General features: G+C 54.3%; 5 protein-coding genes and 1 pseudogene across 6 annotated transcripts; 2 read left to right on the forward strand and 4 right to left on the reverse strand.

Annotated features, from left to right (window-relative positions):
• Positions 1 to 653: 653 nt before the first annotated feature.
• LOC116240895 (T-cell-interacting, activating receptor on myeloid cells protein 1-like) lies at positions 654 to 2316 on the reverse strand (annotated as a pseudogene).
• A 6125-nt stretch (positions 2317 to 8441) lies between these two features.
• Positions 8442 to 10013, forward strand: LOC149914167 (platelet glycoprotein VI-like). Its single transcript, XM_090127712.1, has 4 exons — positions 8442 to 8696; positions 8778 to 9119; positions 9199 to 9363; positions 9755 to 10013. The coding sequence occupies exons 1-4, from the start codon at positions 8549 to 8551 to the stop codon at positions 9805 to 9807; spliced, it is 708 nt and encodes a 235-aa protein (XP_089983838.1). The 5' UTR covers positions 8442 to 8548; the 3' UTR covers positions 9808 to 10013.
• A 2342-nt stretch (positions 10014 to 12355) lies between these two features.
• Positions 12356 to 15354, forward strand: LOC149914168 (osteoclast-associated immunoglobulin-like receptor). Its single transcript, XM_090127530.1, has 6 exons — positions 12356 to 12389; positions 13025 to 13303; positions 13384 to 13695; positions 13790 to 13954; positions 14125 to 14171; positions 14723 to 15354. Exons 1-6 carry the CDS (start codon positions 12356 to 12358, stop codon positions 14891 to 14893), a joined length of 1008 nt encoding a protein of 335 aa, XP_089983656.1. The 3' UTR covers positions 14894 to 15354.
• Positions 15355 to 15893: 539 nt separating this feature from the next.
• Positions 15894 to 19443, reverse strand: LOC149914169 (platelet glycoprotein VI-like). The gene is made up of 5 exons (XM_090127531.1): positions 19303 to 19443; positions 18134 to 18302; positions 17732 to 18016; positions 17076 to 17650; positions 15894 to 16962 (listed from the first exon to the last, which is right to left on the reverse strand). The coding sequence occupies exons 1-4, from the start codon at positions 19441 to 19443 to the stop codon at positions 17193 to 17195; spliced, it is 1053 nt and encodes a 350-aa protein (XP_089983657.1). The 3' UTR covers positions 15894 to 16962; positions 17076 to 17192.
• On the reverse strand, positions 18662 to 23101 carry LOC149914170 (T-cell-interacting, activating receptor on myeloid cells protein 1-like). 2 transcript variants are annotated; one of them, XR_016460669.1, is made up of 7 exons: positions 21833 to 23101; positions 21724 to 21759; positions 21322 to 21606; positions 20929 to 21240; positions 20614 to 20807; positions 19538 to 19629; positions 18662 to 19343 (listed from the first exon to the last, which is right to left on the reverse strand). XR_016460669.1 is itself a non-coding variant. In XM_090127867.1 (6 exons), exons 1-5 carry the CDS (start codon positions 21861 to 21863, stop codon positions 20656 to 20658), a joined length of 816 nt encoding a protein of 271 aa, XP_089983993.1. In that variant the 5' UTR covers positions 21864 to 23101; the 3' UTR covers positions 18662 to 19629; positions 20614 to 20655. The 2 variants fall into 2 exon arrangements, 1 of the variants encoding a protein (XP_089983993.1); XM_090127867.1 differs by having other exon boundaries at positions 18662 to 19629.
• An 804-nt stretch (positions 23102 to 23905) lies between these two features.
• LOC149914171 (T-cell-interacting, activating receptor on myeloid cells protein 1-like) lies at positions 23906 to 26080 on the reverse strand (the record flags this gene model as incomplete). The annotated part of the gene is made up of 5 exons (XM_090127532.1): positions 23906 to 24180; positions 24865 to 24902; positions 25097 to 25237; positions 25360 to 25701; positions 25783 to 26080. Coding segments are annotated over 5 exons (957 nt in total), but the record flags the coding sequence as incomplete, so codon positions are not given.
• Between the last annotated feature and the right edge of the window lie 1005 nt (positions 26081 to 27085).

Here is a 27085-nt window from a genome sequence, read left to right on the forward strand (position 1 = left end):
AATTCCCTGGGTAAGAGTCGTAACCAACGTCCCCAGCAACACAGAGTATTTCAAGCAGGGAATGGGATTCCACAAGGAACACTTTTACAACACAAACGTTGAACCATCACAAAGACAGCAGTAGTGACTCACACAGATCCCATCACCAAGAGAAAGAAAACCGGTTCAGATATTCCCTCCTTCCACAAAGTCCCACTCCTCACTTTCCTGCCCAGCCCCTCCTGGCAGTGCAGTGTGACAGTGACCCCTGTTACCCCAAACTGTAAATGTCCTCCCCAGCACCCACACCGTGCCAGGGCCGTTCCCCTGTCACCTTTCAGGCAGACTCATGGTTTCTAATCCTATGCCAAAATAAATCCCCCCTTGGGTGCCTTCAGGGCTGATGCACAGTTCTTACTGCCGTGCACCCTGCGCTGCCCTGCCCGACTCACAGTGCTTTTCCCCAAAGCCTTCACCAGAGAGCAGAAGCAGAGACAGAGAATGCAGAGTGAGGGAATGTCTTTCTCCAGAGGATCTTGTCTTCTCACGCTTGAGAGTTGCAGTCAAGTGATGAGAAAGGCTCTTCTCAAAGTGTAGAAAAGCCTTTCTCATCATTCACTGACTGTTTCCAGTGGGATAGGGGAGAGAAGCAGAGGAAAAATAATCTGGAACTCAGAGGCTGAGAGAAAAAACAGTTTAATAAGACAGTCAAGGAAGAGAGAAAGAACAGTGATGGTTTATGAGGGAATCTATAGGAGATGTACGTTGGGCTGAATGGGAGTCAGGGGGCTCTGGAGGTGATCTGTAGGGGAGGGGTGGATAAGATAATTGATAGGGGCTGGAAGGCGAGGCAGGGGATACATGGGGGGATTTGTAGGAGATGGGATGGGGTCAGGGAACACTTGGGGGAATCGATAGGAAACCAATAGTGGATCAAAAGGTACACCTGGTGCACTCTACAGAAGAATGGAAGGGGAGCAAGAGGACAACTGGGGAGATCTACAGAGATCTGCAGGAGATCAAAACCATTAAATCCCTTCCCCACCCAGACTCTCATCTCTCCGTATCCAGAGGCTGCGGGCATCTGATGATGACAAAGAAGATGCCAAGGGCAAAAACGAGGGCAGCAGCACAGCCCCTCAGCTCTGCCACCACCAGGTTCCCATGGGACACCAACTCAGCACCTGCGGGGCGCAGGAGTTATTTGGATGTCTTCATCCCCAGCATCACCGCCATGGGGAAGGGATGTGATGACACTGCCACCCATGGGTGACACTGGAGGCACCCAAATGGGGGCTGGTACCTACCTGGGGGTGCAGGTGTGGGTGTCACCTCCAATGTCACACTGTCCCCAAGGGGTGAGGACAGAAAGGGGGAATGCCAGGGGTGGAAGGAGCACCTGTAGGTGCCGGAGTCTGCCAGGGCCACCCCAAAGAAGGTGAAGGAGGCCGTGCCAGCATCATCAGGGTCCTGACATTGCACCGCGGCTGAGCACCCATCCTTGTGCAGGAGGAAGGTGGCCCCATAGTCCTTGTTCCAGCAGCGGATGGTGACATTGGTCCCTGTCCCCACACGTTCCTCGGGGTGAAGGGAGATGTTGGGTGGGGGAAAGCTGTGATCTGCATAAGGGGAGTGGACAGCAATAGGAAATGGTCCTGTTGGGAGTGCCCAGTGCCATCTGCTGTCCCCAGTGACCTCACCTGTCAGCACCAGCTCCACAGGGTCACTCCTCGCTGATATGTCCTCATAACCTACACCTCGTACTGGCACCAATATGTACCTGCGTGTTTCCTCATTATGCTAGGGAAGGAGAACTCTGCCATGTCCTGCTCCTTGTCAATGTACCTGGACAACGTCCAAACTCCCTCCTGGTGCAGCGAGACCCAGGCAGCTGGACGGGGCAGGTGGCACCTTAGTGTGACATTGCTCCCCACTTCTATCCCCTGGCTGGGGTGCAGCGACAGGGAGGGTCTGGGCACTTGGAAAAGGAACAGCAGTGAGCCTTGTCCCTGCACACCTTCCCCTCTGCTGGCCTCCTGTCCATGCTCCCCCCCCTCTCTCCACATTTTCCCCTGGTCCCCATACTCACGATGCTGGGCCCTGCTCGCTGCCACCAGCCACCAACCTGCAAGGGACACGGTCCTGGTCCCACACAGGGCCATCAACCCCTGTGGCACCACGTCCCCATTGTCACTCACCCAGGATGAGGGCCAGCGCCATTGGTGCCATGAGGCCGGAGCAGCTTGGGGACAGCGAGACTGCAGTGGGGACGGGGAGTGGCTGGAGATCCACTCTCACTTCCCCTTGGAGACACAATGGCATGATGTCACCTCCTCATCTGACAATTCTCTTCCCCATGTGGTGGCACCATGGGGCCCAGCATGGGGTGGCACACGGGGACTGGTTCATACAACATTGCTGGCTGTCCCCTGTGAGATGCCAACTGCAGGACACATGGCTGCAATGGGGTGTCACACATGGGATGTTACACGCATTCCACAACATGTGCAGCCTGCACTTAACCCACTGTCCCCACTGCACTTTCCTCTGCCATCCCCACTGGGTACAGCATCTGCAATCTCTGGGGACACGGTGACACCCACTCCAATATGGACACATGCTGATACTGACATGTGCACTGGGGAACACGTGGTCCCACCACCCAATTCCTCTCCATGCTGCACCGGGAGGAGCTGAGCACAGAGTCCCCCATGGAGGCTCAGAAGACACCACCTTGCACCTCACATCTGGAAGGGCAGACGAACAAACAGGTTCAGATGGGGAAAAATCACAATGATCATCTCCAAGAAAACAAAATATGTCTCTGTTTTCAAGTAGGAGTCGAACAGTTTTCCCACCCAGTGCACCGCTTCTACCTCTCAATGAACTTCCAAATCTCAAAGCACAGCTCTGAATGCTACGGTGCCTTTCCAGACCTCAGAACCTCATAACTACCTCTGGAGTCACATCTCGATGTGGCCCCAGTCCCAGAAGTACCCCAGATTTATTGGGTTGGAGAAGCAGCAGCCACCAGGACAGGCAGAAGAACTCGCAGGTGAGAGGAGGGAGAGTGGTTCACCCAATTCCATGGATGCTCTTTGCTTTCCCTTGAGAGGCCAACCCCGAGCTGGGAGATGCCTTTCTTTTTTCTTTTGAAGCTCTGGAAAAGAGGAGAGAGGAAAGATCACAGGCTGTTGGGATATTCCCAGCAAGCCACTCTGCGCAGTACTTTTCCTTCAACCCAGAATACAAAGTTCTTTGTTGCCTGCACTCCTTTGGTGCTTGCAAAGTACAGTCAGCCACCCACAGTCTTTAGTGCAGAGATCTCCTGGCTTTGGTGGGAAATTTGAGGAGAGGACACAGCCTGCCCTCAGGACAACCATTATCCCACCTACAGTGACTAAAGTCACTCCATCGCTGGAGCTTGAGATATAAAATGGTCTTTTTGACCCAACCTCTACTCAGACCATCTGCTGTTTCCTGGGGAATTTTTTCCTAGATGGCCGTTTTCTCAGCCCACAGGACTTCCCCTTTTCTTCTATTTTTAAGCTTCCTCCTCCATTCTGTGCACCACACAGACCACACTGTGTGGCACAAACCCTCCTTCCCTCTCTTCCCTCCTCTTTCCCATGCTCCAAAACAGACATAATTTCAGAAAACAATCCCCAAAATGCACGTGTCAATTCAAGAACCCCCCAGATATATTTTCCACCCGTTTAGGTCTACCAGGGGGATAATGAAGATGGGAAGAAGAGTCAGGAGTACCGAAAGAAGGCAGTGCTGAAGAGAGGAAGGCAGAAAGGAATGAATACTACACTGCTCTGTCTAAACTGCACTGAAATTCCACATATTCCCTTTGGGCTTTTAACTCTTCATCTCTTCCTACATCTCTTTCTTCTCATTCAATATCATGCAGAAATTGGGAGCTAAGGAGGGAACCCTCCGAAGTGACGGTGACTCAGGTTCGTCACAGAGGAGGAGAAAAACAAGACGCAGTGAGAGGGACAAGAATCAGATTGATCACTGCTCTGATTCCAAGGTCTGTTTTGAGGAGTGAAAGTGTTGGCCCTCAGCGCTGGAGAAGGGATGGGGGTGAGACTCATCTGGAGGTGGCAGTCCTGAATTGGCAAAGAGCAACGATGACCACCATGAAGATGATGAAGATGACTCCCAGGCTCCCCTCAGACACCCCTTGTGCCTGCTGGGTTAGCAGTTCACCTTCCCAAGGTCAAAAACAAGGGAGTTCACAACAACAGCTTGGCCAAAAACGGATGTGTAGCCAAACTCTCTCATGAAAACGATAGAGCGGTGTGTCAGCAAAGCACTGCCAGAGTTTGGGCATACCAAGCACAGCACAGAAAGTCAAGAATGTGCTTTCTGTTAGTCCTTTCCAGCATCCCTTCCATCTGTCCTATCGACTGCAGCACTCAGCTCAGCGCCATCAGCAAAGTGCTGAGCCTGCACCCCATGCCATCATCTCTGTCAGTGAGAGAGGTGGTGAAGAGCAGCGCTCCCAGGAGGGACCTCTGGGGGTCACGACTTAACACTACCTCCACTGGACATGGAGCTGTTGAGCACAGCCCTCTGGCTGCGACTTCCCAACCAATTCCTTCTCTCCAGGACAGCCCAATTCTCACATCCACCTCTCTCCCATTTTGAGATGAGGGTGTGGTGTGAGATCTTGTCAAGGACACTGTGGAAGCCCGGGTAGATGACATCAGTTGCCTTTGGATGACATCAATTACCCTCAAATGCTCGTCTCTAACATCTCTTCCTTAACCACCATACATTCATTACAACCGGTTGAGAATCCCAAAGCCAACCAATCCACCCCAAAATCCAGCCACCGTTTACGAAGGACAACACATTTTTCTGATTTATGTCAATAATCCCACCACATCTGCTGTGGGATGCCACAATCTGTACCAATCCAACACAACAGACCACGGGTGTTCCTCGATGTACATCTTAGTCCATAGCATCTGACAAATGCCTGTGTGGGTGTCACTGTGTTCCCAAAGGTCCCTGCTGCTGTCCCCAGTGGGGATGGTGGAGGAATGCACAGTGGGGACAGAGTGTGGTGCCCAAAATATGCGGTGACAGCTACCTGGATGTGTTGGGGATCACATGTGATACTCCGTGTGGGACACCCCATTGGAGCCACGTGTGCTGTGTTTGGCATCCCATGTTGGGCACAGTGGCAGGCCACGTTCAGGAAGTGCTTTGTGGACAGTTTGTGAGAGCTGACAGGTGACAGCCTGTGTGGGGCGCTGTAAAGGAGATGTGTGCACTGTCATCTGCGTGCCACAATTGTCATATGGGGAGGTGACATCATGGCAGTTCTATCCCAAAATGAGAACTGACAGCAGCTCTCCGGCCACTTCCTTTCCCCACTGCAGTCTCGCTGTCCCCAAGCTCATGGCACCAATGGCACTGGCCCTCATCCTGGGTGAGGGACAAGGCTGACTGCTGTCCCCTGTCCTAGTGCCCCGACCCTCCTTGTCGCTGCACCCCAGCCAGGGGGTGTCCCTGGGGGACACTGTCACCCTGTGGTGACATCTGCCCTGTCTGGCTGCACAGGTTGAGCTCTACAAGGAAGGCCGTTGGAGACTTGAAAAGCAGGAGGACATAGACATGGTTCAGGACATGGCTGAGTTCCCCTTGGTTAGTGTAAAGAAGGAAGATGCAGTGAAACATCTGTGTCAGTACTGGTTGTTGGAGCCACCAGGGGCATCGGAGAAGAGCGATGCCGTGGAGCTGGTGGTGACAGGTAAGGACACTGGGGACAGCAGATGGCCCTGGGCTGTCCCCACAGGGCTGTGTTCTATTGCTGTTACCTTTGTGCACTCAGATCACAGTTATCCCCCACCTGGCAGTTCCCTGAGTTCCATGGAGTGTGTGGAAATGTGGGCTAATGTCACCATCCAGTGCTGCAACCATGAATATGGGGTACGATCTGCCTGCACAAGGATGAGCTCAGCCCCTGTCCAGCACAAGGACCAGAATCGTGGGGGCACAGCCACATTCACTCTTTTTGCAGTTACACCAGCTGACATGGGCAACTATAGGTGTCCCTATCTTGTAACCACCTCCTAGCTCCTGTCCTCTCCCCCTGGGGCCAACATGTCACTGGAGGTGACACCAGCACCTGCAGCCCCAGGTAGTTCTGAGCCTCCCATTTCGGAGTCTCTGGTGCCACCCGTTGCTGGCAGAGTCTCTGCATCCCATCCTCGTGGAGGTGATGTCCGGGGATGAGGACATGCACACTGCTGGACCCCACAGGTGATGAGAGGAGGTCCCATGGGAACCTGGTGGTGGCAGTGGTGAGGGGCTGCGCTGCTGCCCTCGTCTTTGGCCTGGGCCTCTACTTTGTCCTCGATGTCCGCCACCTCTGGATACAAAGAGATGACAGCCCTGGTGGGGAAGACAGCTGAATCACTTCGACACTCGAAAGAGCAGCTTTAGATCACACCCAAGTATGCTCTGTTTCCTCTTGCATAGTTCACATACACCTCAATCTCCCTCCCATACCTTTCAATCCCTATACCTCCCTCCAGCTGTGTCCTTCCTCATCTTCCATCCCCTATAGGTGGATCAATCCCCTTAACTTTCCCCTGCCTTCACTTCCATGCACTACTGACCCCCTCGTGCTCTTTGGTGACTTCAATAACCCCCATCCCTCTCCCCTCCACATTTTGATACAGATGCCCCTCCCCCAGGAAGGCTGAGTCCATTCACTTCCAGGACAATATCTGATCAGGGAATCCCTAAGCACAACCTGCCCCCTGGAGATCCCCCAACCCCACTCTGAACTCGAAATCCTGTCCCTATGGACCCCAAGAGACTCCCAGCCTCATACATCTTACTCTGTCTTTATGTTCATCCCCAAATCCAGCCCATGGGAAACCCAAAATCTACAGTCCAGATGTAATCCTCCAGCCCCACTGGTGCTCATCCAGCCCTAAAATCTCCCAGACCCTATAGGCAACCCCAGATCTGAGCAAATAGCACCCAAGTAGTCTGCAGCACGCTCTAAGTCTCAGGGAATCACCAAACTTCCTGGAAAGGCCCCCAGATCCCATGGGCATCCCAAGCAATAGTGGAACGCCCAAATGCCATGCATAGAGACCCCATGCACTTCACAATGACACCAAATACCTAAATGCTCAATTCTTACCCCACGATCCTTACTTGTACTCCCCAAATCTCTTGACACACACTGCAGAAGGGACTGCAAATCCTTCCCAAGTTGGAGCACTGGTCAGAGAGCGGTGGGCAGTTGTGTTGAGCATCACTGATTTAGTAAGCATAGAAATGTTTTTACCGCTACGGTTATTTCTCTCTTCCCTTTTGGTCTGAGTAAATAGTTTTTATCTCAGCCTATGAGTTTTGTCTTTCTTTGAATCCCTCCCCAACCCATAAAGAGGGGGCTTGGTGACAGAAGGGCTGTGTGTTGCTGAGCTGCTGCCGGGTGACAGCACCGCAGGCCTTGTGGTGCCCAACGTGGGGCTGAAGGCTGGACACCCCAACAGCTGTGAGCAGAGCGTGTTCCAACACAACTGCTCTCAGCGGTACAGCAGCCTCAGAGCTGCTGCTCACAGTGCTCAGCTGTTCCCTCACTCTGACTCTGTTGCCCTGGAGACCCCAGAAAAGCACGGACTGCCCTATCGGGCACTGTGATCATTCAGTGCCCTCAGTGTGAGCACTCCCCATCTGTGCAGATGTCACTGTGTCCCCGGCTGGTCACTGTTGCTGATCCCTGTGGATATGGCAGAGGAAAGCACATAGGACAGAGTGTGGTACCCAAAGCGCATGGTGACAGCTGGCCGGACGTGTTGGGGACAGCATGTGGCATGCCTTGTGGGATATTCCATTGGAGCCATGGGAGCTGTGTTTGGCATCCCATGGGGGACAGTGCAAGGCCACGCGCTGGCAGCCCTTTGTGGTCTGAGTGTGACACTTGAGAGGTAAGAGCTTGTGTGGAGCACAGCAACAGGGACTGTGTGCAGTGCTCTGTGTCTGTCACTGGGAAACCAAAAGTGCCACCAGACATTATGGATATTTATCACATGAGGTGGAGACTTCATGTCTCCATCCTGTGCCCAAAGAGGAAATAAGTTTGCTTCTCCTGAAACTCCCGGTCTCTGCTGCGGTCTCTCTGTCCCAAAGCTGCTCCTGCCTCATGGCACCAATGGCACTGGCCCTCATCCTGGGTGAGTGACAATGGGGACGTGGTGCCACGGGGGTTGGTGGCCCTGTGTGCGACCAGGACCGTGTCCCTTGCAGGTTGGTGGCTGATGACAGCAAGCAGAGCACAGCATCGTGAGTATGGAGATGGGGGGAGAACAGGGAGAGGGGAGGGGAGCATTGTCTGGGGGCCAGCAGAGGGGCAGAGGAAGGTGTGCATGGACAAGGCTGACTGCTGTCCCCTGTCTTAGTGCCCCGACCCTCCCTGTCACTGCACCCCAGCCAGGGGGTGTCCCTGGGGGACAATGTCACCCTGCGCTGCCACCTGCCCCAGCCAGCTTCCCGGGTCCGGCTCTGCCAGGAAGAACGATTCCTCTCCTGCATGTACAAGCACCAGGTACAGAACACGGCAGAGTTCTCCTTTGTTAGCACAAGTAAGGAACATGCGGGGACATATCGGTGCCAGTACCAGGTGTCAGAGGAATGGGGGGCATGGCAGAAGAGTGACCCCGTGGAGCTGGTGCTGACAGGTGAGAGTGTTGGGGACAATGGGTGGCCCTGGTCGATGCCCACAGGGTTATGTCTCATTGCTGACCCCTCTTTGCACACAGATTACAACTCACCCCCACCCAGCATTTCCCTGAGCCGGGAGGGATGCGTGGAGATGGGGAGCAACGTCACCCTGTGTGTGGAGACAAGGACCAATGTCACCATCCAATGTAGGAACAAGGATAATGGGACCTCCCTCCTCCTGCACAAGGATGGTTGCTCAGCCCCTGTCCAGCGCCAGGATCCTGATGGTGCTGGCACGGCCTCCTTCCTCCTCTTTGGAGTGACCCTGGCAGACTCTGGCACCTACAGGTGCTCCTCTCGCAGCAGGAACTTCCCCTTTGTGTCCTCACCCCTTGGGGACAGCGTGACGCTGGAGGTGACTCCCACACCCACACCCCCAGGTAGGTTCAAACCTCCTTATTTTGTTGCCCCCAGTGTCACCCATGGGTGGCAGAGTCATCACATCCCATCCCTCTGCAGGTGATGCTGGGGATGAAGACACCCAAATACCTGCATCCCACAGTGCTGAGTTGGTGTCCCATGGGAACCTGGTGCTGGCGGTGGTGAGGGGCTGCGCTGCTGCCCTCATCTTTGGCCTCGGCATCTTCTTTGTCATCGATGCCCGCAGGCACTGGATACAGAGATGTGAGGCCTGGTGGGGAAAGTCTTAGATGGTTTTGATGTCCTACAGAACTCCCCAGTTGTCCCCTTCCTCCTCTTCCCTTCTCCTGTAGAATGCACCAGGTGTGCCATTCGATCCACTACAGGTTGCCTATCGATTCTCCCAAGTGTCCCCTGCTCCCCTTCCATCACCTATAAATGCCCCCACATATCCCTCTATTTCCCCTTCCAGCCCTCATACATTACCCCAGTCATCTTGTGCACGGATGTCCATCCCTTACTGATCCCCTAGAAATTTATTCAAGTATCACCTGACTCCCCTGCCATTCCCTCTATGTCCCCACATGCCCTACAAGCATCACTTCCCTTTCACCCTCCATAACCCCAACCTTCTTCCCCTCCTGTATTCACACAGGGGCTGACACAAACATCCCCGAGGCCATGCACTTTCACGTAAGGGAAACCTAAAGGTGAGGGATCCTAAATCCCAACCTGCCCCGTGGACACCCCATCCTCCAATTGCACCCTCCTCCTCATATGGCTTATTTTACACTTATGTGCAGCCCCAGATCCTCACCATGGGGAAGCGCAAATCTGCATTGTGGAGAGCTCCCCAGGCCCCAGATCAAAGTTTTTGGAGGCCCTAGGCATCTCCCAGCCCTAAACAACCCCCTGACAGTGTGAGCAGCCCCAGACCACGTAGTGGGACCCCACAAACCCTCACAAAGTGGGATGTCCCAGTTTTGGACCAATGGGACTCCAAATCAAAGCCCCCCCAGGTCCCAAACACACCAACTACGATCACCACTCACACTTCCCACAGAGCTGTCCCTCCTCACTTCCATACAGAGGAGCTCCGCAGCCATTCTCCACTGTCTCCAAGTGACCCCTGGTGACAGTGAGGGACTGATCTGTGCCAACCAGGAGATGCCGCCTCATGGGGGGACCCACCACTCCACAGCCCCCAGTTACCAATGCTAACGTGAGCGCTGGCAGACCGTACCAAGGCCTCCCTCCAGCGTGTCTCATTTTTGGGATGCACAGTGTGGAAGAGAACCCAATTCAATGTTTTGAGCTCCCTCTCAATGATTCCCAGATCTCACCTCATCTAGCACCATCAAGTCCTTGCCAGATCCCCCAAGTGCTTCCCAATCACACCAAACCCCTAAATGCTCATCTCTAACCACAGCCTCCTTTCCTTGCCATCCGATCCTTCAGCACCCTTTCATAGTATGGGTGGAGATCCCGACAGCTGTGAGCAGAGCGTGTTCCAACACAACTGCTCTCAGCGGTACAGCAGCCTCAGAGCTGCTGCTCACAGCGCTCAGCTGTTCCTTCACTCGGTGCCATCCATCACAGCTCTCAGGGCTGTTCCCTTCACTGCGCTGGCGCTGCTTCTCGCCTCTGAGGGCTGCCCTGCAATTCTGGATGCTTCTGCCCGTTTGTCTGCAGCGTGTGCTCGTGTGACAGCGGCCATGGATGCCATGTGCTCCTTGTGCTCAGCAGTGCCATCACTCTGGCACTGCAGGACCCTCACCGCGGGAACTCCTCACACGGGCACTCTCTGCTCCACAGGAGTGCCAAGTGTTGATGGACATTTTTAAATCCCTCCACCAAACACTGGCTGATCCAACCCCTGCCACAGGACTTGTGTTTAGCCCAGATTCTCAGCCAGGTCATACCACAGAATTCCAGAAGGTGGGGTTGGAAGTGACCTCTGGAGTTCTCCAAATCCAACCTCTCTGCTCAACTTGTTTCCCTGCCATTGGTTGCACAGGAAAGCTTCCAAGTGGGTTTTAATTATCCGCAGTGAAGGAGAACCCACCACCTCCCTGTGCAGCCTGTTCCAGTGCTCTGTCTCCCGCACAGCATAGCAGTTCTTCCTCATGATTTGATGCAACTTCCTGAGCTCCAGTTTGTGCCCGCTGCCCCTCGTCCAGTCACTGCACACCACTCAAGAGAGCCCAACCCAATGGTGCAGAATGGCAGCACGGAGCTCTGGTGTGTCAGCCACTCCTCCCAGCTTTGTGCCACCTGCAAACCTGCTGAGGGTGGACTCCATCCCTTTGTCCAGGTCACTGATGGAGATGTTGAACAGCACCAGATCCAGCACCCACCCCTGGTGAACACCACGAGTCACAGCCACCAAGCGCACCCTGCACTGCTGATGGAGCCCAAAACCATGGACTCAATGAGCTCCACCAACACTTCACAGGGATGACCAAGGGACCGCGGAAATGCTGTGTGTGTATGTGTACTGAAACACAGGATAGGAGATGGTGGTTAATTAGGCTGCATGGGAAACAGTGGGACCTGAGCCTGATGTAAGCTGTATGGAACATGGCGGGGTATTGTCCTGGTTTCAGCTGGGATAAAGCTGATTTGCTTCCTTGTGTCCTGTGAGTTTTGGCTTCAGAAAACCAATGCTGATGGCACAGAGGTGGTTCAGCTGATGCTGAGCAGTGCTGCACAGAGCTGAGAGTGGTTCCGTTTCTCAGCTTCTTGCCTTGTGCTGCCAGCGAGGGGCTGGGGGGCACCAGGAGCTGAGAGGGGACCGAACCAGGACAGCTGACCTGCAGTGCCAAAGGCATCTCCCACACCATATGGCATCGGGTGAGAAATGGAACTCTGAGGAGAGCTGCATGGGGTGAGCGGGTGCAGCTCAGGGATGGGTTGGGAATCAATGAGTAGAGGTGAACAGTTGTGTTTTGCAAATATACTTCATAGATGTACACACAGATGTACTGCTTGTGTAACGCCATGCTTTTGTGTATCTTTGTGTGAGATCATGTCTGTAAACCTGTGTGTGACCACAGCAATGCACAAGTGTGTCCTTAGCAGGTACGCACCACATTGGTGTAACACGTGTGCTCCTTCTCTGCCAAAACATTTCCTTAGAGTTGATCGATGTCTGTGCCACACGTGTGCTCCACTGTGCCTGTGTGTCCATAGCACATCCTATGCCTGCGTGGTGCCACTGCATCCCCAAAGGTCCCTGCTACTGCCCCCAGTGGGGATGGTGGAGGAAAGCACAGTGGGGACGGAGTGTGGTACCTGAAGTGCGTAGGGACAGCCAGCTGGAAGTGTTGGGGACCACATGTGACATCCCATGGGGGACACCCCTTTGGAGCCATGTCCTGTGTTTGGGATTCCATGGGGGGAAAAGTGCAGGACCATGTGCTGGCAGAACTTTGTGTGTGACACCCAAGCCCAGACAAACTGCAAAGGACATACCAGCGGGGACTATTTGCACAGCTCCATGTGTACAACATTTCTGGGGACCCCAACATGCCACTTCCCATTTGGGCTATGATTGCCACATCAGTTGGCAACATCACACCATCCTGTCCAAAAGAGGAACTGGCAGCAGCACAACGCCACTCCCTGTCCCCACTGCAGTCTCACTGTCTCCAAGCTGCTCCTGCCTCATGACTCCAATGGCACTGGCCCTCGTTCTCAGTGTGTGACAATGGGGATGTGATGCCAAGGGGGTTAGAGGCCCTGTATGGAACCAGAACCGTGTCCATTGCAGGTTGGTGGCTGGTGGCAGCGAGCAGAGCACAGCATTGTGAGTATGGAGATGGGGGGAGAATGGGGAGAGAGGGAGGGGAGCATTGTCAGGGTGCCAGCAGAGGTACACAGGGGGGTGTGCAGGGACAAGGCTGACTGCTGTCCCCTGTCCTAGTTCTCCGACCCTCCCTGTCACTGCACCCCAGCCAGGGGGTGTCCCTGGGGGAAAATGTCACCCTGCGCTGCCACCTGCCCCAGCTGGCTGCCTGGGTCCGGCTGTACAAGGAAGGACGTTGGATACACAGCAATTACAAGTACAAGGAGCAGGACACTGCAGACTTCTCCTTCTTGAACACAAATCGGGAGCACGCAGGTAGATATTTTTGTCAGTACCAGGTGTCTTGGTCAGCAGTGGAATCAGAGAAGAGTGATCCTGTGGAGCTGGTGCTGACAGGTGAGGGCACTGGGGACAGCAGATGGTTCTGCTTGCTCCCAACAGGACCGTGTCCCACTGCTGTCCCTTCGCTCATGCAGATCGCAGTTTCCCCCCACCCAGCATTTCCCTGAGCCCTGAGGAATGTGTGGAGATGGGGACCAATGTCACCATCCAGTGCTGGAACAAGGACTATGGGGCCGCCTTCCTCCTGCACAAGGATGGGTGCTCAGCCCCCATCCAACGCCAGGACCTCGATGTGGTGGGCACAGCCACCTTCACCATCTTTGGGGTGACCCCAACTGACAGCGGCACCTACAGGTGCTCCTACCGCCCCTCGGGTCACCCCTTTCTGTCCTCACCCCTTGGCAATAACGTGACTCTGGAGGTGACACCCACACCTGCACCCCCAGGTAAGTCTGAGCACCCCATTTGCGTGCCCTCCCTGCCACGGATGGTTGAGGCTGTGTTGCTGCATCCGGGCTGAATAGGGCTTGTGGCTGGCAGTAGAGACACCCAAACACCCGGACGCCACAGGTGCTGAGGAGCAGTCCCGTGCCAATCTGGTGCTGGCACTGCTGAGGGGCTTTGTGGCTGCACTCGTCGTTGGCCTTGCAGTTTTCTTCATCATCGATGCCCGCAGCCTCTGGATACAGAGAGATGAGAACTGTGGTGAGGAAGCTTTTAAATGTCTACCATCCCCTCCTGATTCCCCCAGTGTTCCGTGCCTGCACTTCTATCCAATATAGTTCCTCCCAGGTGGCCCTTGCCTGCCCCTATAGATTCCCTTCAGGCTCCTTGAGCATGGTTCATGACCTCCCCATAACTCCCACCTTCTCCAGTTGCTGACACAGAAGCCCCCCTGAATGCAGAGGCCGTGCAGTTCCAGGTCAGTGTCTGGGTCAGGGGACACAAATCCCAGCATTCCCCTTGGGGCCTCACCAAACCCTGCTCATAATTTCCCCAAAGGACCACCAACCCCATATGGCTTACCCTAACTTGATAGGTAATCTCTCAAATCCAGCGAATGGGGGACTCAAATTCTGAATGCTGTGGTAGAGCCAGACTCCAAATCTCAGCCTTCACACTCATTGGAGCTCTCCAGGCTCTAAACGTGTCTCAGGCTCCAAAAAGCTCTCACAAACCGATTAAGGGGAACCCTCAAAAGCTGCACATATGGAACCCCAAAGTATAACCCACAGGGATGACAAATCTAATCCCCTGCGATCCCACAATCCCTAAACACTCTCAGACCATTTGAGCACACCCAAACCACAGCAGGACCCCCAAACATCCCCCTTGGGATCCTCAAATAGAAGGACAGCACAACTCCACACCCACCCTCTTGAACACCACTCCCAAATACCAGAAGCATCAATCCCCCTCCAAAGCCTGTTGGAGACCCCATGGTGGCACCCCGCTGCTCCCCTGTGTCTCCAGGTGCCCCCCAGTGACAGTGAGCGTCTGAGCTACACCGAGATTCATGCTGTGACCCCTGGTCCCCCGGCCACCCAGGGCAGCTGCCACCCTTCAGCTCCCCGTTATCCACACCCATGTGGATACTGGGGGACCCCCGCTGATACCCCCACACCCGCGGTGCCTCATTTTTAAGGAGCTCTGAAAGGGACACACCCCAAATTCCCTGCTTGGAGCTCCATGGCATAGTGATCCCACCCTTTCATCCCCAAATCCCGAGATATCTGACATCCCCAAATCCTCACCTATGCACATTATCTCATTCCCAGACCCACCAAATCCCTGAATTCTCCACTCTAACCGCCAAATCTTTCCTGATCCCCCTTAAACCTCATAATATTTCTCTCCTAAGTCTTAGTAAATAGATTTTATCATCACCTGTGTGTTCTGCATTTATATCTTCAACCACCCCCCTCTCCCCCTGGGCTTCTGGATGCTTCTGCCCGTTTGTCTGCAGCGTGTGCTCGTGTGACAGCGGCCATGGATGCCATGTGCTCCTTGTGCTCAGCAGTGCCATCACTCTGGCACTGCAGGACCCTCACCGCGGGAACTCCTCACACGGGCACTCTCTGCTCCACAGAATTACCAGCAAACAACAAAACGCATTTGCTGACATTTTCGGTGTGCTTGCTACCTCTCCAACACTTGCCATAACAAGGCTCTTGCCAGAACAACAGAGGCTGCAAAGCACCAGATGCTGTGAGATAACCGCACAGCCTTTGTGTGTCCACCAGTGGCGCTGCTTCACCGCAAGAACATTTCTGGCACAAACACATTTTGGACAAACCTGTTAGTGTAAACTCTTCACAAGTTTCTTCTAAACATTTCTTCACAACCTTGCAATGCTGCAGCTGCCAACCAGCAGACAGAAAGGGATTCCCAGAGAAGCTGCATTTTGTGCTCTCTCCGTTTTGCCAGTTGGAGACCTCAAACATTGGATGAGCACTCCCATCCCCCCTTCTGCTCCAGCACTGCAGGTCCAGCTCCTCAAAATGGACCACAATTGCTTTCCCCCCCACCCCCATCTTTCTCTCTTATGTTCTTTCTCTGCTTCTCTCCATTTTCTCTCCTTTCTTTCTTCTTCTCTCTCTTCCTCATTATCCTCCCTGTCATCTTTTTCTCTTCTGCTGCAGCCTAAATGTGGATTTCTCTGTAACAAGCAAATCAGGCAATAACACCACTGTCCAATTATCCTTTATCCGTATCGCTCCATAATTTTTACTTGGAAGTCCCCTAATTTTATTGCAGGGCAGCTGATTGGTTGCTGCTGGAAAGTTCAATAAATGGTCTTCTGTTGCTCCTCTGAGTCACTGTCTGACTCTGTTGCCCTGGAGACCCCAGGAAAGCACGGACAGCACTCTTGGAGAACTGTGCAGAGAGCCTGGCATCCCCTGGGGGACAGCATGCCAGGGAACAGACTCACAGCCCTTTGGGGTCAGTGTGTGACACCCCAGTGTTGACAGCGTGTGTGGGGCACCTCAAGAGGCTCAGAGTGCAGTGAACACCTGTCCACTTGTCCTAACACAGATGTGCACCACAGATGTGCCAAATCAGGAGCTTACATCACATCATCCTGCACCCCGGTGGAAACTAAAAGCAGCTCTCCGGCCACTTTCTTTCTCGGCTGCAGTCTTGCTGTCCCCAATCTGCTCCTGCCTCATGGCACCAATGGCGCTGGCCCTCATCCTGGGTCAGTCAGTGGATCCCACATCCCAGTTCACACCTTGGGGTGCACAGAAAACATCACGATGGAGACCCACATCCTTCCCATGAGGCCCATAAATGACCCTAGCCCTGGACTCATACCATGACATTTATGTGCACCACCTGTATCCAGCCCATGCAAATGCAAAATCTACAATTTGTGGACCCCTCAGCCCACAATCCTTAGTCCCAGTCTTTGGCTGGTGAGTGCTGACGCAGGGAGCACATGCTAAGGACACACATGAGCAGCAATGTGTCCAGCTGTTGGTGCACACACACAGCATCGCACAGACACACACAGAGGCACAGACTTCAGTGTGTCCCACACGTGTATCTGGACACCTGTTGTGCACGTGGGATGGTGCACACACGTTTAATCCACAGCCACGAGTTCACCCAGGTGAGGTCTGGGGCAGGGGTAATGGGGCAGATTGGGGTTAGGGGTCCCCTGACCCAGACACTGACCTGGAACTGCACGGCCTCGGGGCTTCTGGTGGCACCTGAGTCATAAATAGAAGGGGAGAGGGGGGAGGTGTTACGGGGGTACCAATCAACACCAGTGGGGATTTATAGTGGATTTATGGGGGATCAAAGCCATTTAACCCCTCCCCACCAGAGCTCTCATCTCTCTGTATTCGTCTTCTCTGGGCAGCAAGGAGGAATGAGACTATGAGGATGAGGATGATGACAATCACAGCAGCACAACTCCCAGCCACCGCTGCCACCGGGTTCAAGCTGGGACCCCTATTGTCCCCTGTGGTGTCAAAGTGTTTGAGCTGTCCCTGTACCCAGCCCCTTTCTCAATGGAAGTGGGATGCAGAGACAGGGTCACCCACAGCTGAGAAGTGGAGCATGGAAAGAGTTGCTCAGACCTACCTGGATATGCAGATCTGGCAATCACTTCCAGGGTCACATTATCACCGAGGCATGAGGACAGATGGTAAGAGCCCCCAACGCGGTAGGAGCACCTATAGGTGCCAGAGTCAGCTGGGGTCACTGCAAAAAGGGTGAAGGTGGCTGTGCCCTGATCATTGGGTTTTTGGTGCTGGAGAGGGTCTGAGTGCCCATCCTTGTGCAGGAAGATGGTGCCCCCATACTCCTTGTTGCTGCACTGGATGGTGACATTGGTCCCCGTCTCCACACGTTCCTTGGGGATCAGGGAAATGTTGGCTGGGGGATACTTAGGATCTGAGTGCAGAGAGGAGACAGGGATGGAACACAGCTCTGAGGGAACAGCCCAAGGCCATCTGCTTTCCCCAGTGCCCTCACCTGTCACCACCAGCTCCATGGGTTCACTCTTCTCCGATGTCTCTGGTGGCTCCAGCACCCAGTACTGGCACTGATATCTCACTCCATCTTCTTTCTTTACACTAACCAAGGGGAACTCAGCCATGTCCTGTACCATGTCCATGTGTGCTTGCTTTTTAAGTCCCGAATTCTCTTCCTTGTAGAGCTCAACTCGTGCAGCCGGCTGGGGCAGGTGGCATTGCAGGGTGACATTGTCCCCCAGGGACACCCCCTGGCTGGGGTGCAGCGATAGGGAGGGTCTGGGCACTAGGACAGGGGACAGCAGTCAGCCTTGTCCCTGCACACCTTCCTCTGCCCCTCTCATGTTCCTCTGACCACGCTCCCCTCCCTCTGGCCCCATTCTCCCCCTGTCCCCATACTCACGTTCCTGTGCTCTGCTTCCTGCCACCAGCCACCAACCTGCAAGGAACACGGTCCTGGTCCCACACAGGGCCACCAACCCCCGTGGCACCACGTCCCCATTGTCACTCACCCAGGATGAGGACCAGCACCATTGGTGCCATGAGGCAGGAGCAGCTTGGGGACCATAAGACTGCAGTGGGGTCAGGGAGTGGCCAGAGAGTTACTTTCAGTTTCCCCCAGGGCACAGGATGATGTGATGTCACCTCCTGATGTGGCAATGTGAGCCCTTAGCAGTGGTGACGCTGTGGTGTCTTTTTGTAGTGGGACAAGTGGAGAAGTGTTCACTGCACACTCTGCCTCTTGAGGTGCCCCAGACGCCTGTCAACACTGGGGAGTCACACACTGACCCCAAAGGGCTGTGAGTGTGTGCCCTGGAATGTTGTCCCCCAAGGGATGCCAGACTCTCTGCACAGTTCTCCAAGAGTGCAGTCTGTGCTTTCCTGCGGTCTCCAGGGCAACAGAGTCAGACAGGGACTCAGAGGAGCAACAGAAGAGCATTTATTGAACTTTCCAGCAGCAACCAATCAGCTGCCCTGCAACAAAATTAGGGGACTTCCTAGGAACAATTATTGAGTGATACGGATCAGGGATCCTTGGACAGTGGTGTTATTGCTTGATCTGCTGCTTCCAGGGAAATGTAGGTTCTGGCTGCTGCAGAAGAAGAGTAAAAGATGACAGGGAGGAAAATGAGCAAGAGAGAGAAAAAGAAAGAAAAGAGAGAAAATGGAGAGTAGGACAGAAAGAATGTAAGAGAGAGAGATGGAGAAAAGCAATCATGGTCCGTTTTGAGGAGTTTAAGTGCCGGAGCAGAAGGGGGGATGGGAGTGCTCATCCAATGGCTGAAGTCTCCAACTGGCAAAAAGGAGACAGCACAAAATGCAGCTTCTCTGGGCATCCCTTCCTGTCTGTTGGTTGGCAGCTGCAGCATCGCAAGGTTGTAAAGAAGTGAGTTCACAATGACAACATTTCTCAGAAATGTGTGTGTGCCAGAAATGTTCTTGCGGTGAAGCAGTGCCATTGGTGGACACACACAGGCTGTGCGGTTATCTCACAGCATCTGGTGCTTTGCAGCCTCTGTTGTTCTGGCAAGAGCCTTGTTATGGCAAGTGTTGGAGAGGTAGCAAGCACACCGAAAATGTCAGCAAATGCGTTTTGTTGTTTGATGGTAATTCTGTGGAGCAGAGAGTGCCCGTGTGAGGAGTTCCCGCGGTGAGGGTCCTGCAGTGCCAGAGTGATGGCACTGCTGAGCACAAGGAGCACATGGCATCCATGGCCGCTGTCACACGAGCACTCGCTGCAGACAAACGGGCAGAAGCATCCAGAATTGCAGGGCAGCCCTCAGAGTAATAACATTTTTATGCTTACAGAATTAGTGGTGCTCAACACAGCTGCCCACCACTCTTTGACCAATGCTCCGACTTCGAAAGGATTTGCAGTCCCAGTGTGTGTTCACAGATCTGAGGAGTAGAAGGTAGGCTTTGGGGTTTAGAATTGAGCATTTAGAGTTGAGGATTTGGTGTCATCGTGAGGGGCGTGGAGTACACTGGTAAGGATTTGGGGATGTTAGGCTGGGGGTATTTGGGATTCTGGTGGCTAAGACTGGTTAACAGTGGGGCTGGGCTTGGGAGTCTGGAATTGCTTAGTTTTGGGAATTTAAGCATGTGTTTGGGGTGTCTCACTATGGATTGAGGGTGCCTGATAAGAGTTCTGATAAGTGTTTAGGGCTAAGAGATATGGGGAGGCTTAAATTTGAGGACTCCGTAGGTGAGATACTGGCATTCCTATGCATGGCATTTGGGGGTTTCTCTATGGCTTGGAGTGCCATTGGGACCTGGGGCTGTTCAGTAAGTTTGGTGATTCTCTGGGACTTTTAGCTCACTGCGGACTACATGGGTGGTATTTGCTCAGATCTGGGGGTGCCTATAGTGTCTGGGTTTGTATAGGGCTGGAAGAAGACCGGAGAGGCTGGTGGATTACATCTAGAGTTCCTGCAATATAGAATTTGGTTTTCCCATGGGCTGGATTTGGGGATGCACATGGGACAAAGAAAGCCGTATGAGGCTGAGAGTCTCTCGGGGTCCATAGGGACAGGATTTGGAGTTCAGAGTGGGGTTTGGAGGAGTTCCCAGGGGGCAAGTTCAGTTTATGGATTCGATGTCTCAGACATTGTCCTGGAAGTGAATGGCTTCAGACATCCTGGATGAGGGGGCATCCGTATCAAAATGGGGAGGGGAGAGGGATGGGGGTTATGGAGGGTGCCAAAGAATACAGGGGGGATCAGTAGTGCATGGAAGTGGAGGGAGGGGAAAGTTAAGGGGATTGATCCACCTATAGGGGATGGAAGATGAGGAAGGACACAGCTGGAGGGAGGTATAGGTATTGAAAGGTATGGGAGGGAGATTGGGGGGTATATGAACTGTGCAAGAGGAAACAGAGCATACTTGGGTGCGATCTAAAGCTGCTCTTTCGAGTGCCAAAGTGATTCAGTTGTCTTCCCCGCCAGGGCTGTCATCTCTTCGTATCCAGAGGCTGCAGGCATCGAGGACAAAGTAGAGGCCAAGGCCAAAGACGAGGGCAGCAGCGCAGCCCCTCGCCACTGCCATCACCAGGTTCCCATGGGACCTCCTCTCATCACCTGTGGGGTCCAGCAGTGTGCATGTCCCCATCCCCGGACATCACCTCCATGGGGATGGGATGCAGAGATTCTGCCAGAAAGGAGTGGCACCAGGGACACCGACATGGGGGCTCAGACCTACCTGGGAGTGCAAGTGCGCGTGTCACCTCCAGTGTCACGCTGTCCCCAAGGGGTGAGGAAAGAAGGTAGAAGCCTCCAAAGCGGTAGGAGCACCTATAGGTGCCAGAGTCAGCTTGTGTCACCCCAAAGAGGGTGAAGGTGGCCGTGCCCCCACCACTGGGGTCCTGGAGCTGGATAGGGGCTGAGTGCCCATCCTTGTGCAGGAAGATGGTGCCCCTGTTCTCCTGGTTGCTGCACCAGATGGTGACATTGGTCCCTGTTCCCACTTTACTCCCAGAGCTCATGGAAATACTGGGTGGGGGCAATTTGGGATCTGTGTTCAAAGGGGAGACAGCAATGGGACGTGGCCCTGTTGGGTCAGCTCAGGGCCAATCACTGTCCCCAGTGTCCTCACCTGTCACCACCAGCTCCACGGCGTCACTCTTCTCCGATGTCCCTGGTGGCTCCAAAACACGGTACCGGCAATGATATTTCACTGCATCTTTCCTCTCTACACTAACCAAGAGGAATTCAGTCGTGTCCTGTACCATGTCCATGTCTGCCTGCTTTACATACCACCAGTATCCTTCCGTGTAGAGCTCAACTTGTGCAGCTGACTGGGGCAGGTGGCAGCGCAGGGTGACATTGTCCCCCAGGGACACCCCCTGGCTGGGGTGCAGTGACAGGGAGGGTTGGGGCACTAGGACAGTGGACAGCAGTCAGCCTTGTCCATGCACACCCTCCTCTGCCCCTCTGATGGCCCCCTGACCACGCTCCCCTCCCTCTCTCCCCATTCTCCTCTTATCCCCATACTCACACAGCTGTGCCCTGCTTCCTGCCACCAGCCACCAACCTGCAAGGGACAAAGTCCTGGTCCCACACTGGGCCACCAACCCCTGTGGCACCACGTCCCCATTGTCACTCACCCAGGATGAGGACCAGCACCATTGGTGCCATGAGGCAGGAGCAGCTTGGAGACGGCAGTGGGGACAGGGGTTGGCGTTGAGCTGCTGTCAGTTCCCCTTTTAGGACAGGATGTTTTGGTGTCACCACCTGACGTGGAAATCACTGCCAAAACGGGAAGTGGCGCTGTGGGGTCCCCAGCAGTGTGGCTCACATGGAGCTGTGCAAATAGTCCTCCTTTTTTTGTCCTTTGCAGTTTGTCATCGCTTGGTTGTTACACACCATCCTCAGTGCTCTGCCAGCACGTGGCCCTGCACGTTGTCCCCCTGGGATGCCAAACACAGCACAAGTGGCTCCAATGGTGTGTCCCACATGGGATGTTACACAAGTTCCCCAACACATCCAGTCAGCTGTCACCACACACCTTGGGCACCACAGTCTGTCCCCACTCTACTTTCCTCTGCCATCCCCACTGGGGACAGCAGCAGCGACCTTTGGGGACACAGTGACACCCACACAGACATTTGTCACATGCTAAGGACACACAGGTGTGCATTATTTTGTACGTGGATCAGTGTACACACATGATGTCACGCACACACAGAGGCAGAGCACTGAGCATGGAGTACACGTGTACAGCTGCTGTGCCTGTGTGACTGTGCCACACATGTCGGATACATGAGCAGAAGCAGAGGCACATATGTGGAGGCTCACATACGGGTGTGCACATGTGTGGTCAGATACGTGGATCCTGCTGGCCTTGGGGTGGCTGGGGACAGATCTGAGGTCCCACAGGACTGGTGGCTCGATTTTGGCTTGGATTGCAAAGAGTTTTGGTTTCCAGAGGAATGGTGGGTGTATTTTGGGGCAGGACTGGAAGGTTGGAGGGACCCCTCAGGAATGAGGAGTTCCTTTGGGGACAAGGAGATGAACTCCAGTCCCACAGGGCTGGTTATGGGTTGGTGCTCAGAACTGTGAGCAGTGGAAATAAGCAGCTGTGTGCAGGGATTGGGGAACAGGGCTCCAAAGTGCTGAGAAAATCATCCGTAAACACAGGAGCTGTGAATTTTCAGCTGGAATGCACAGCGCTGCAGCCAGGCATTCAGCTCAGAACTGTGGCCGTGTGTCTCTCCCAGACTCCATGAGCCCCCTGTGAGCAGAGAGAAACAGCCATGGCTCCACATCTGCCTCATCCATGGCACGGCCCTTTGGGGTACGGACATCTGTGACAAACTATTGCCAAGGACGGAGCACAGGAGGAGGGAAATGCCCTCAGAACTCCCTGACAGACACCTGAGAGCTCACTAAGAACGGCAGCTGCTTTCACTGAACCAGACTGATGCGTTTGTTTCACAAAAACAAGGACAAGCTCTCACACTTTTTATGGATTTGTTTCTCTCTTTTTTAGTTTGAATGAACAATATCAAAAAGTACAGTTAGTAAGAGTTGAACTACACCATATACTTCATGAGGGCTATTCTGAAAGTAAAACCTGCAGGTTTATTACTTTGGCCCATGACATCGGATGGGAATGTCAGTGGGACAGCAGCGGAGGTGGAACCTTCCCACCAGTGTCCCATCCCCTTTTGTTGCCACGTGACAGACGGCAGCAGAGGGGACACATTGGCACAACTGCATCTGACACGGATATGGGACAGAGCTGAATTCCCCCATGCAGAAATAATGGCCCCACTGACATTCATCGACGCTTGTGAGCTCTGATGGAGACCAAGTGGCGGATGTGAGCACAGTGAGGCGGTGCGTTTCAGCAGTGCTGACAGTGACAGCTGTGTGAGAACACTCCTTGAATTGCACTCGTGGGCTCGTGCACGCCTGTTGTTACACACCACTGCAGTGTTATGGGGCCTTTTGTGGTGACTTGGGACCAAGCCAGGGATCCCTCAAGGCTGCTGGTGGAGTTTGGTGCAGAGCTGTGGGGGTCCTACAAGAGTGTTGGATGAAGTTTGGGTGTGTATGGGGAGGCTTTGGAGGTGTCCAGGGGTGTAAAGGAATCCAGGTGATAAGGACGGATTGTGATGGTAGTGATGACTGTTCAGGGATGAAGTGGGATTAGAGACGATTTGGTGCACACTGGTGGGGATTTGGGGGACGTTAAATTTGGGGAGATTTGTGGGACTGCGGGAGCAGAGGGCATCAATGAGACCCAAGTGGGGAACTTGGTGTCTGTTTCCATTCTTGCACTCCAAAAAGGAGGCAACCCACGTGGGGGACATCAGTGGGGTCTCCCAGACCCCACCTCAGCATAGATAACAGGGGGCTGGGGGACCGTGCTGGCCCCAGGGCGGCAGAAGCTGGGGGTCACAGTTTGCAGCTCAATGTAGGTCAGCCCCTCGTTGTCTTCTGGTGGCACCTGCAGACACATGGAAACGGTGGGGTGATACCATGGGGTTCCCCAGAGTGCTTGTGGGGGAACCAATGGTCTCAGTATGTAGGGTAATAGCCAAGAGAGTGCGCTTGTGGTTCTGGGCTGCCTGAGATTCGGGGTCTGCATGGGTCAGACTCTGAGGGATGCTACAAGTGTTTTTAGGGCTTCCCACTACTTGGCTTGAGGGTGCCCATGGGTTCTGGGGGATGGTTAACGTTTTAGGGGTGTGCAGAGGCTTTGTTGTGGAGTTTCTATGGGTATGACGTAGGTGTTTGTGGTTGCCCATGGGGTATTCAGTGGACATTTAGGGTTTGGAGATCTGACAGTTGGCAGAGATTGTCAGCGCCGTGGGTCAGACACTAAGGGTCCGAATGAGTGGTGTTTTGGGTTCATGTTCTGTGATGTTCATGGAGTTTGTGTTGAGCTTGGGGTGTGGATGTCCTCAGGGAATATGGGGGCTGAGATGAAGGATGTGGGGACTCTCCACAGTGTGGATTTGGGTTGTGCATGGGTTGGGTTTGGGGAGTGCAGATAAAGTTATGGTAAGCCATACAGTACTGGAGGTCCTCTGGGTTCACCATGGGTTTTGGGTTCCTCTTATGGTCTGCTGGGAGGGGGAGAGCTTAGGGAGCAGTTTGGAATTTAAGGTCATCACACACAGACTCTTACCTGGAGCTCCTTGGCCTTGGAACTCTTGAGGGGTTCACCTGCATCAAAAAGAGGAAAGGGGGAGGGTCGCGGTTATGGAGGAACTCAGAGGGATCCCAGAAGGACATGTAGGGGGATTTATACAGGATGGTCAGGGAAATGGGAACTCCAGGGTATGGACTGGGGTTGCAGTGTGCAGCAGTGAGTGCTTGCGGCATCTCTGGGAGATGAAACCATTTAACCCCTTCCTCACCAGAGCTGGCAGTTCTCTGTATCCGGCGTCTGCAGGCAAGCAGGAGGAAGAAGGTGATGAGGATGAGGCCGAAGGTGAGGGCAGTGGCACAGCCCCCTGCCACTGCCACAACCAGGCTCCCACGGGATTCCCCATTGGCACCTGTGCAGTCCGGGTGTTTGGGTGATGCCATCCCCAGAAGCCACCACCCTGGGGACAGGATGAGGTGACACTGCCACCCATGGGTGATACGAGGGACATAGACATGGGAGACTCAGACCTACCTGGACGTGTAGGTGGGGATGTCACCTCAAGTGTCACGCTGTCCCCGAGGGGTGAGGACACAAAGGGGTGACCCCAGGGGCGGTAGGAGCAGCTGTAGGTGCCGGTGTCAGCTGGGGACACCCCAAAGAGGGTGAAGGTGGCCATTCCTCCACCACTGGGGTCCTGGCGCTGGACAGGGGCTGAGTGCCCACCCTTGTGCAGGAGGAAGGAGGATCCATAATCCCAGTTCCAGCACTGGATGGTGACATTGGACCCCCTCCCCACGTGGATACTGATATTGATGGCTGTCATCACGTGTCCCTCAAAGCTCAGAGAAATGCCAGGTGGGGGGTACCTGCGATCTGTGTGCAGGGAGGGCAGAGAGGTGGGACACCACCCTGTGGGTACAGCCCAAGGCCCACCATTATTCCCAGTGCCCTCACCTGTCAGCACCAGCTCCACGGGATCGCTCTTTTCTGATGTCCCCAGTGGCTCAGACACATGGTACTGGCACCGATACGCCCCTGCATGCTCCCAACTCGTGCTAACAAAGGAGAACTCGACCGCATCCTGCTCCTTGTCCTGGTACTTGTTGTGTGTCCTACCTCCATCCTGGTACAGCCAGACCCAGGCAGCCAGCCGGCTCAGGTGGCAGCGCAGGGTGACATTGTCCCCCAGGGACACCCCCTGGCTGGGGTGCAGTGACAGGGAGGGTCTGGGCACTAGGACAGGGGACAGCAGTCAGCCTTGTCCCTGCACACCCTCCTGTGTACCTCTGATGGCACCCTGAACACACTCCCCTCCCACTCTCCCCATTCTTCCTCTGTCCCCATACTCACACTGCTGTGCCCTGTTCATTGCCAACAGCCACCAACCTGCAAGGGACACGGTCCTGGTCCCACACAGGGCCACCAACCCCCGTGGCACCACATCCCCATTGTCACTCACCCAGGATGAGGGCCAGTGCCATTGGTGCCATGAGGCAGGAGCAGCTTGGGGACAGCGAGACTGCAGTGGGGACGGGGAGTGGCTGGAGATCCACTCTCACTTCCCCTTGGAGACACAATGGCATGATGTCACCTCCTCATCTGACAATTCTCTTCCCCATGTGGTGGCACCATGGGGCCCAGCATGGGCTGGCACACGTGGACTGGTTCATACAACTGTTTTTGTGGTGCCCCACACAAGCTGCCACCTGTCAGCTGTCACACACTGTGCCCAAAAGGCTGCCAGTGCGTGGCCTTGCTGGCTGTCCCCTGTGAGATGCCAACTGCAGGACACATGGCTGCAATGGGGTGTCACACATGGGATGTTACACGCATTCCACAACATGTGCAGCCTGCACTTAACCCACTGTCCCCACTTCACTTTCCTCTGCCATCCCCACTGGGGACAGCATCTGCCATCTTTGGGGACATGGTGACACCCACTCCAATATGGACGCATGCTGATACTGACATGTGCACTGGGGAACACGTGGTCCCACCACCCAATTCCTCTCCATGCTGCACCGGGAGGAGCTGAGCACAGAGTCCCCCATGGAGGCTCAGAAGCCACCACCTTGCACCTCACATCTGGAAGGGCAGACGAACAAACAGGTTCAGATGGGGGAAAATCACAATGATCATCTCCAAGAAAACAAAATATGTCTCTGTTTTCAAGTAGGAGTCAAACAGTTTTCCCACCCAGTGCACCGCTTCTACCTCTCAATGAACTTCCAAATCTCAAAGCACAGCTCTGAATGCT

Source organism: Phasianus colchicus, chromosome 31 (assembly GCF_987193195.1).
Source record: "Phasianus colchicus chromosome 31, bPhaCol1.hap1.1, whole genome shotgun sequence".
NCBI lineage: Eukaryota > Metazoa > Chordata > Aves > Galliformes > Phasianidae > Phasianus > Phasianus colchicus.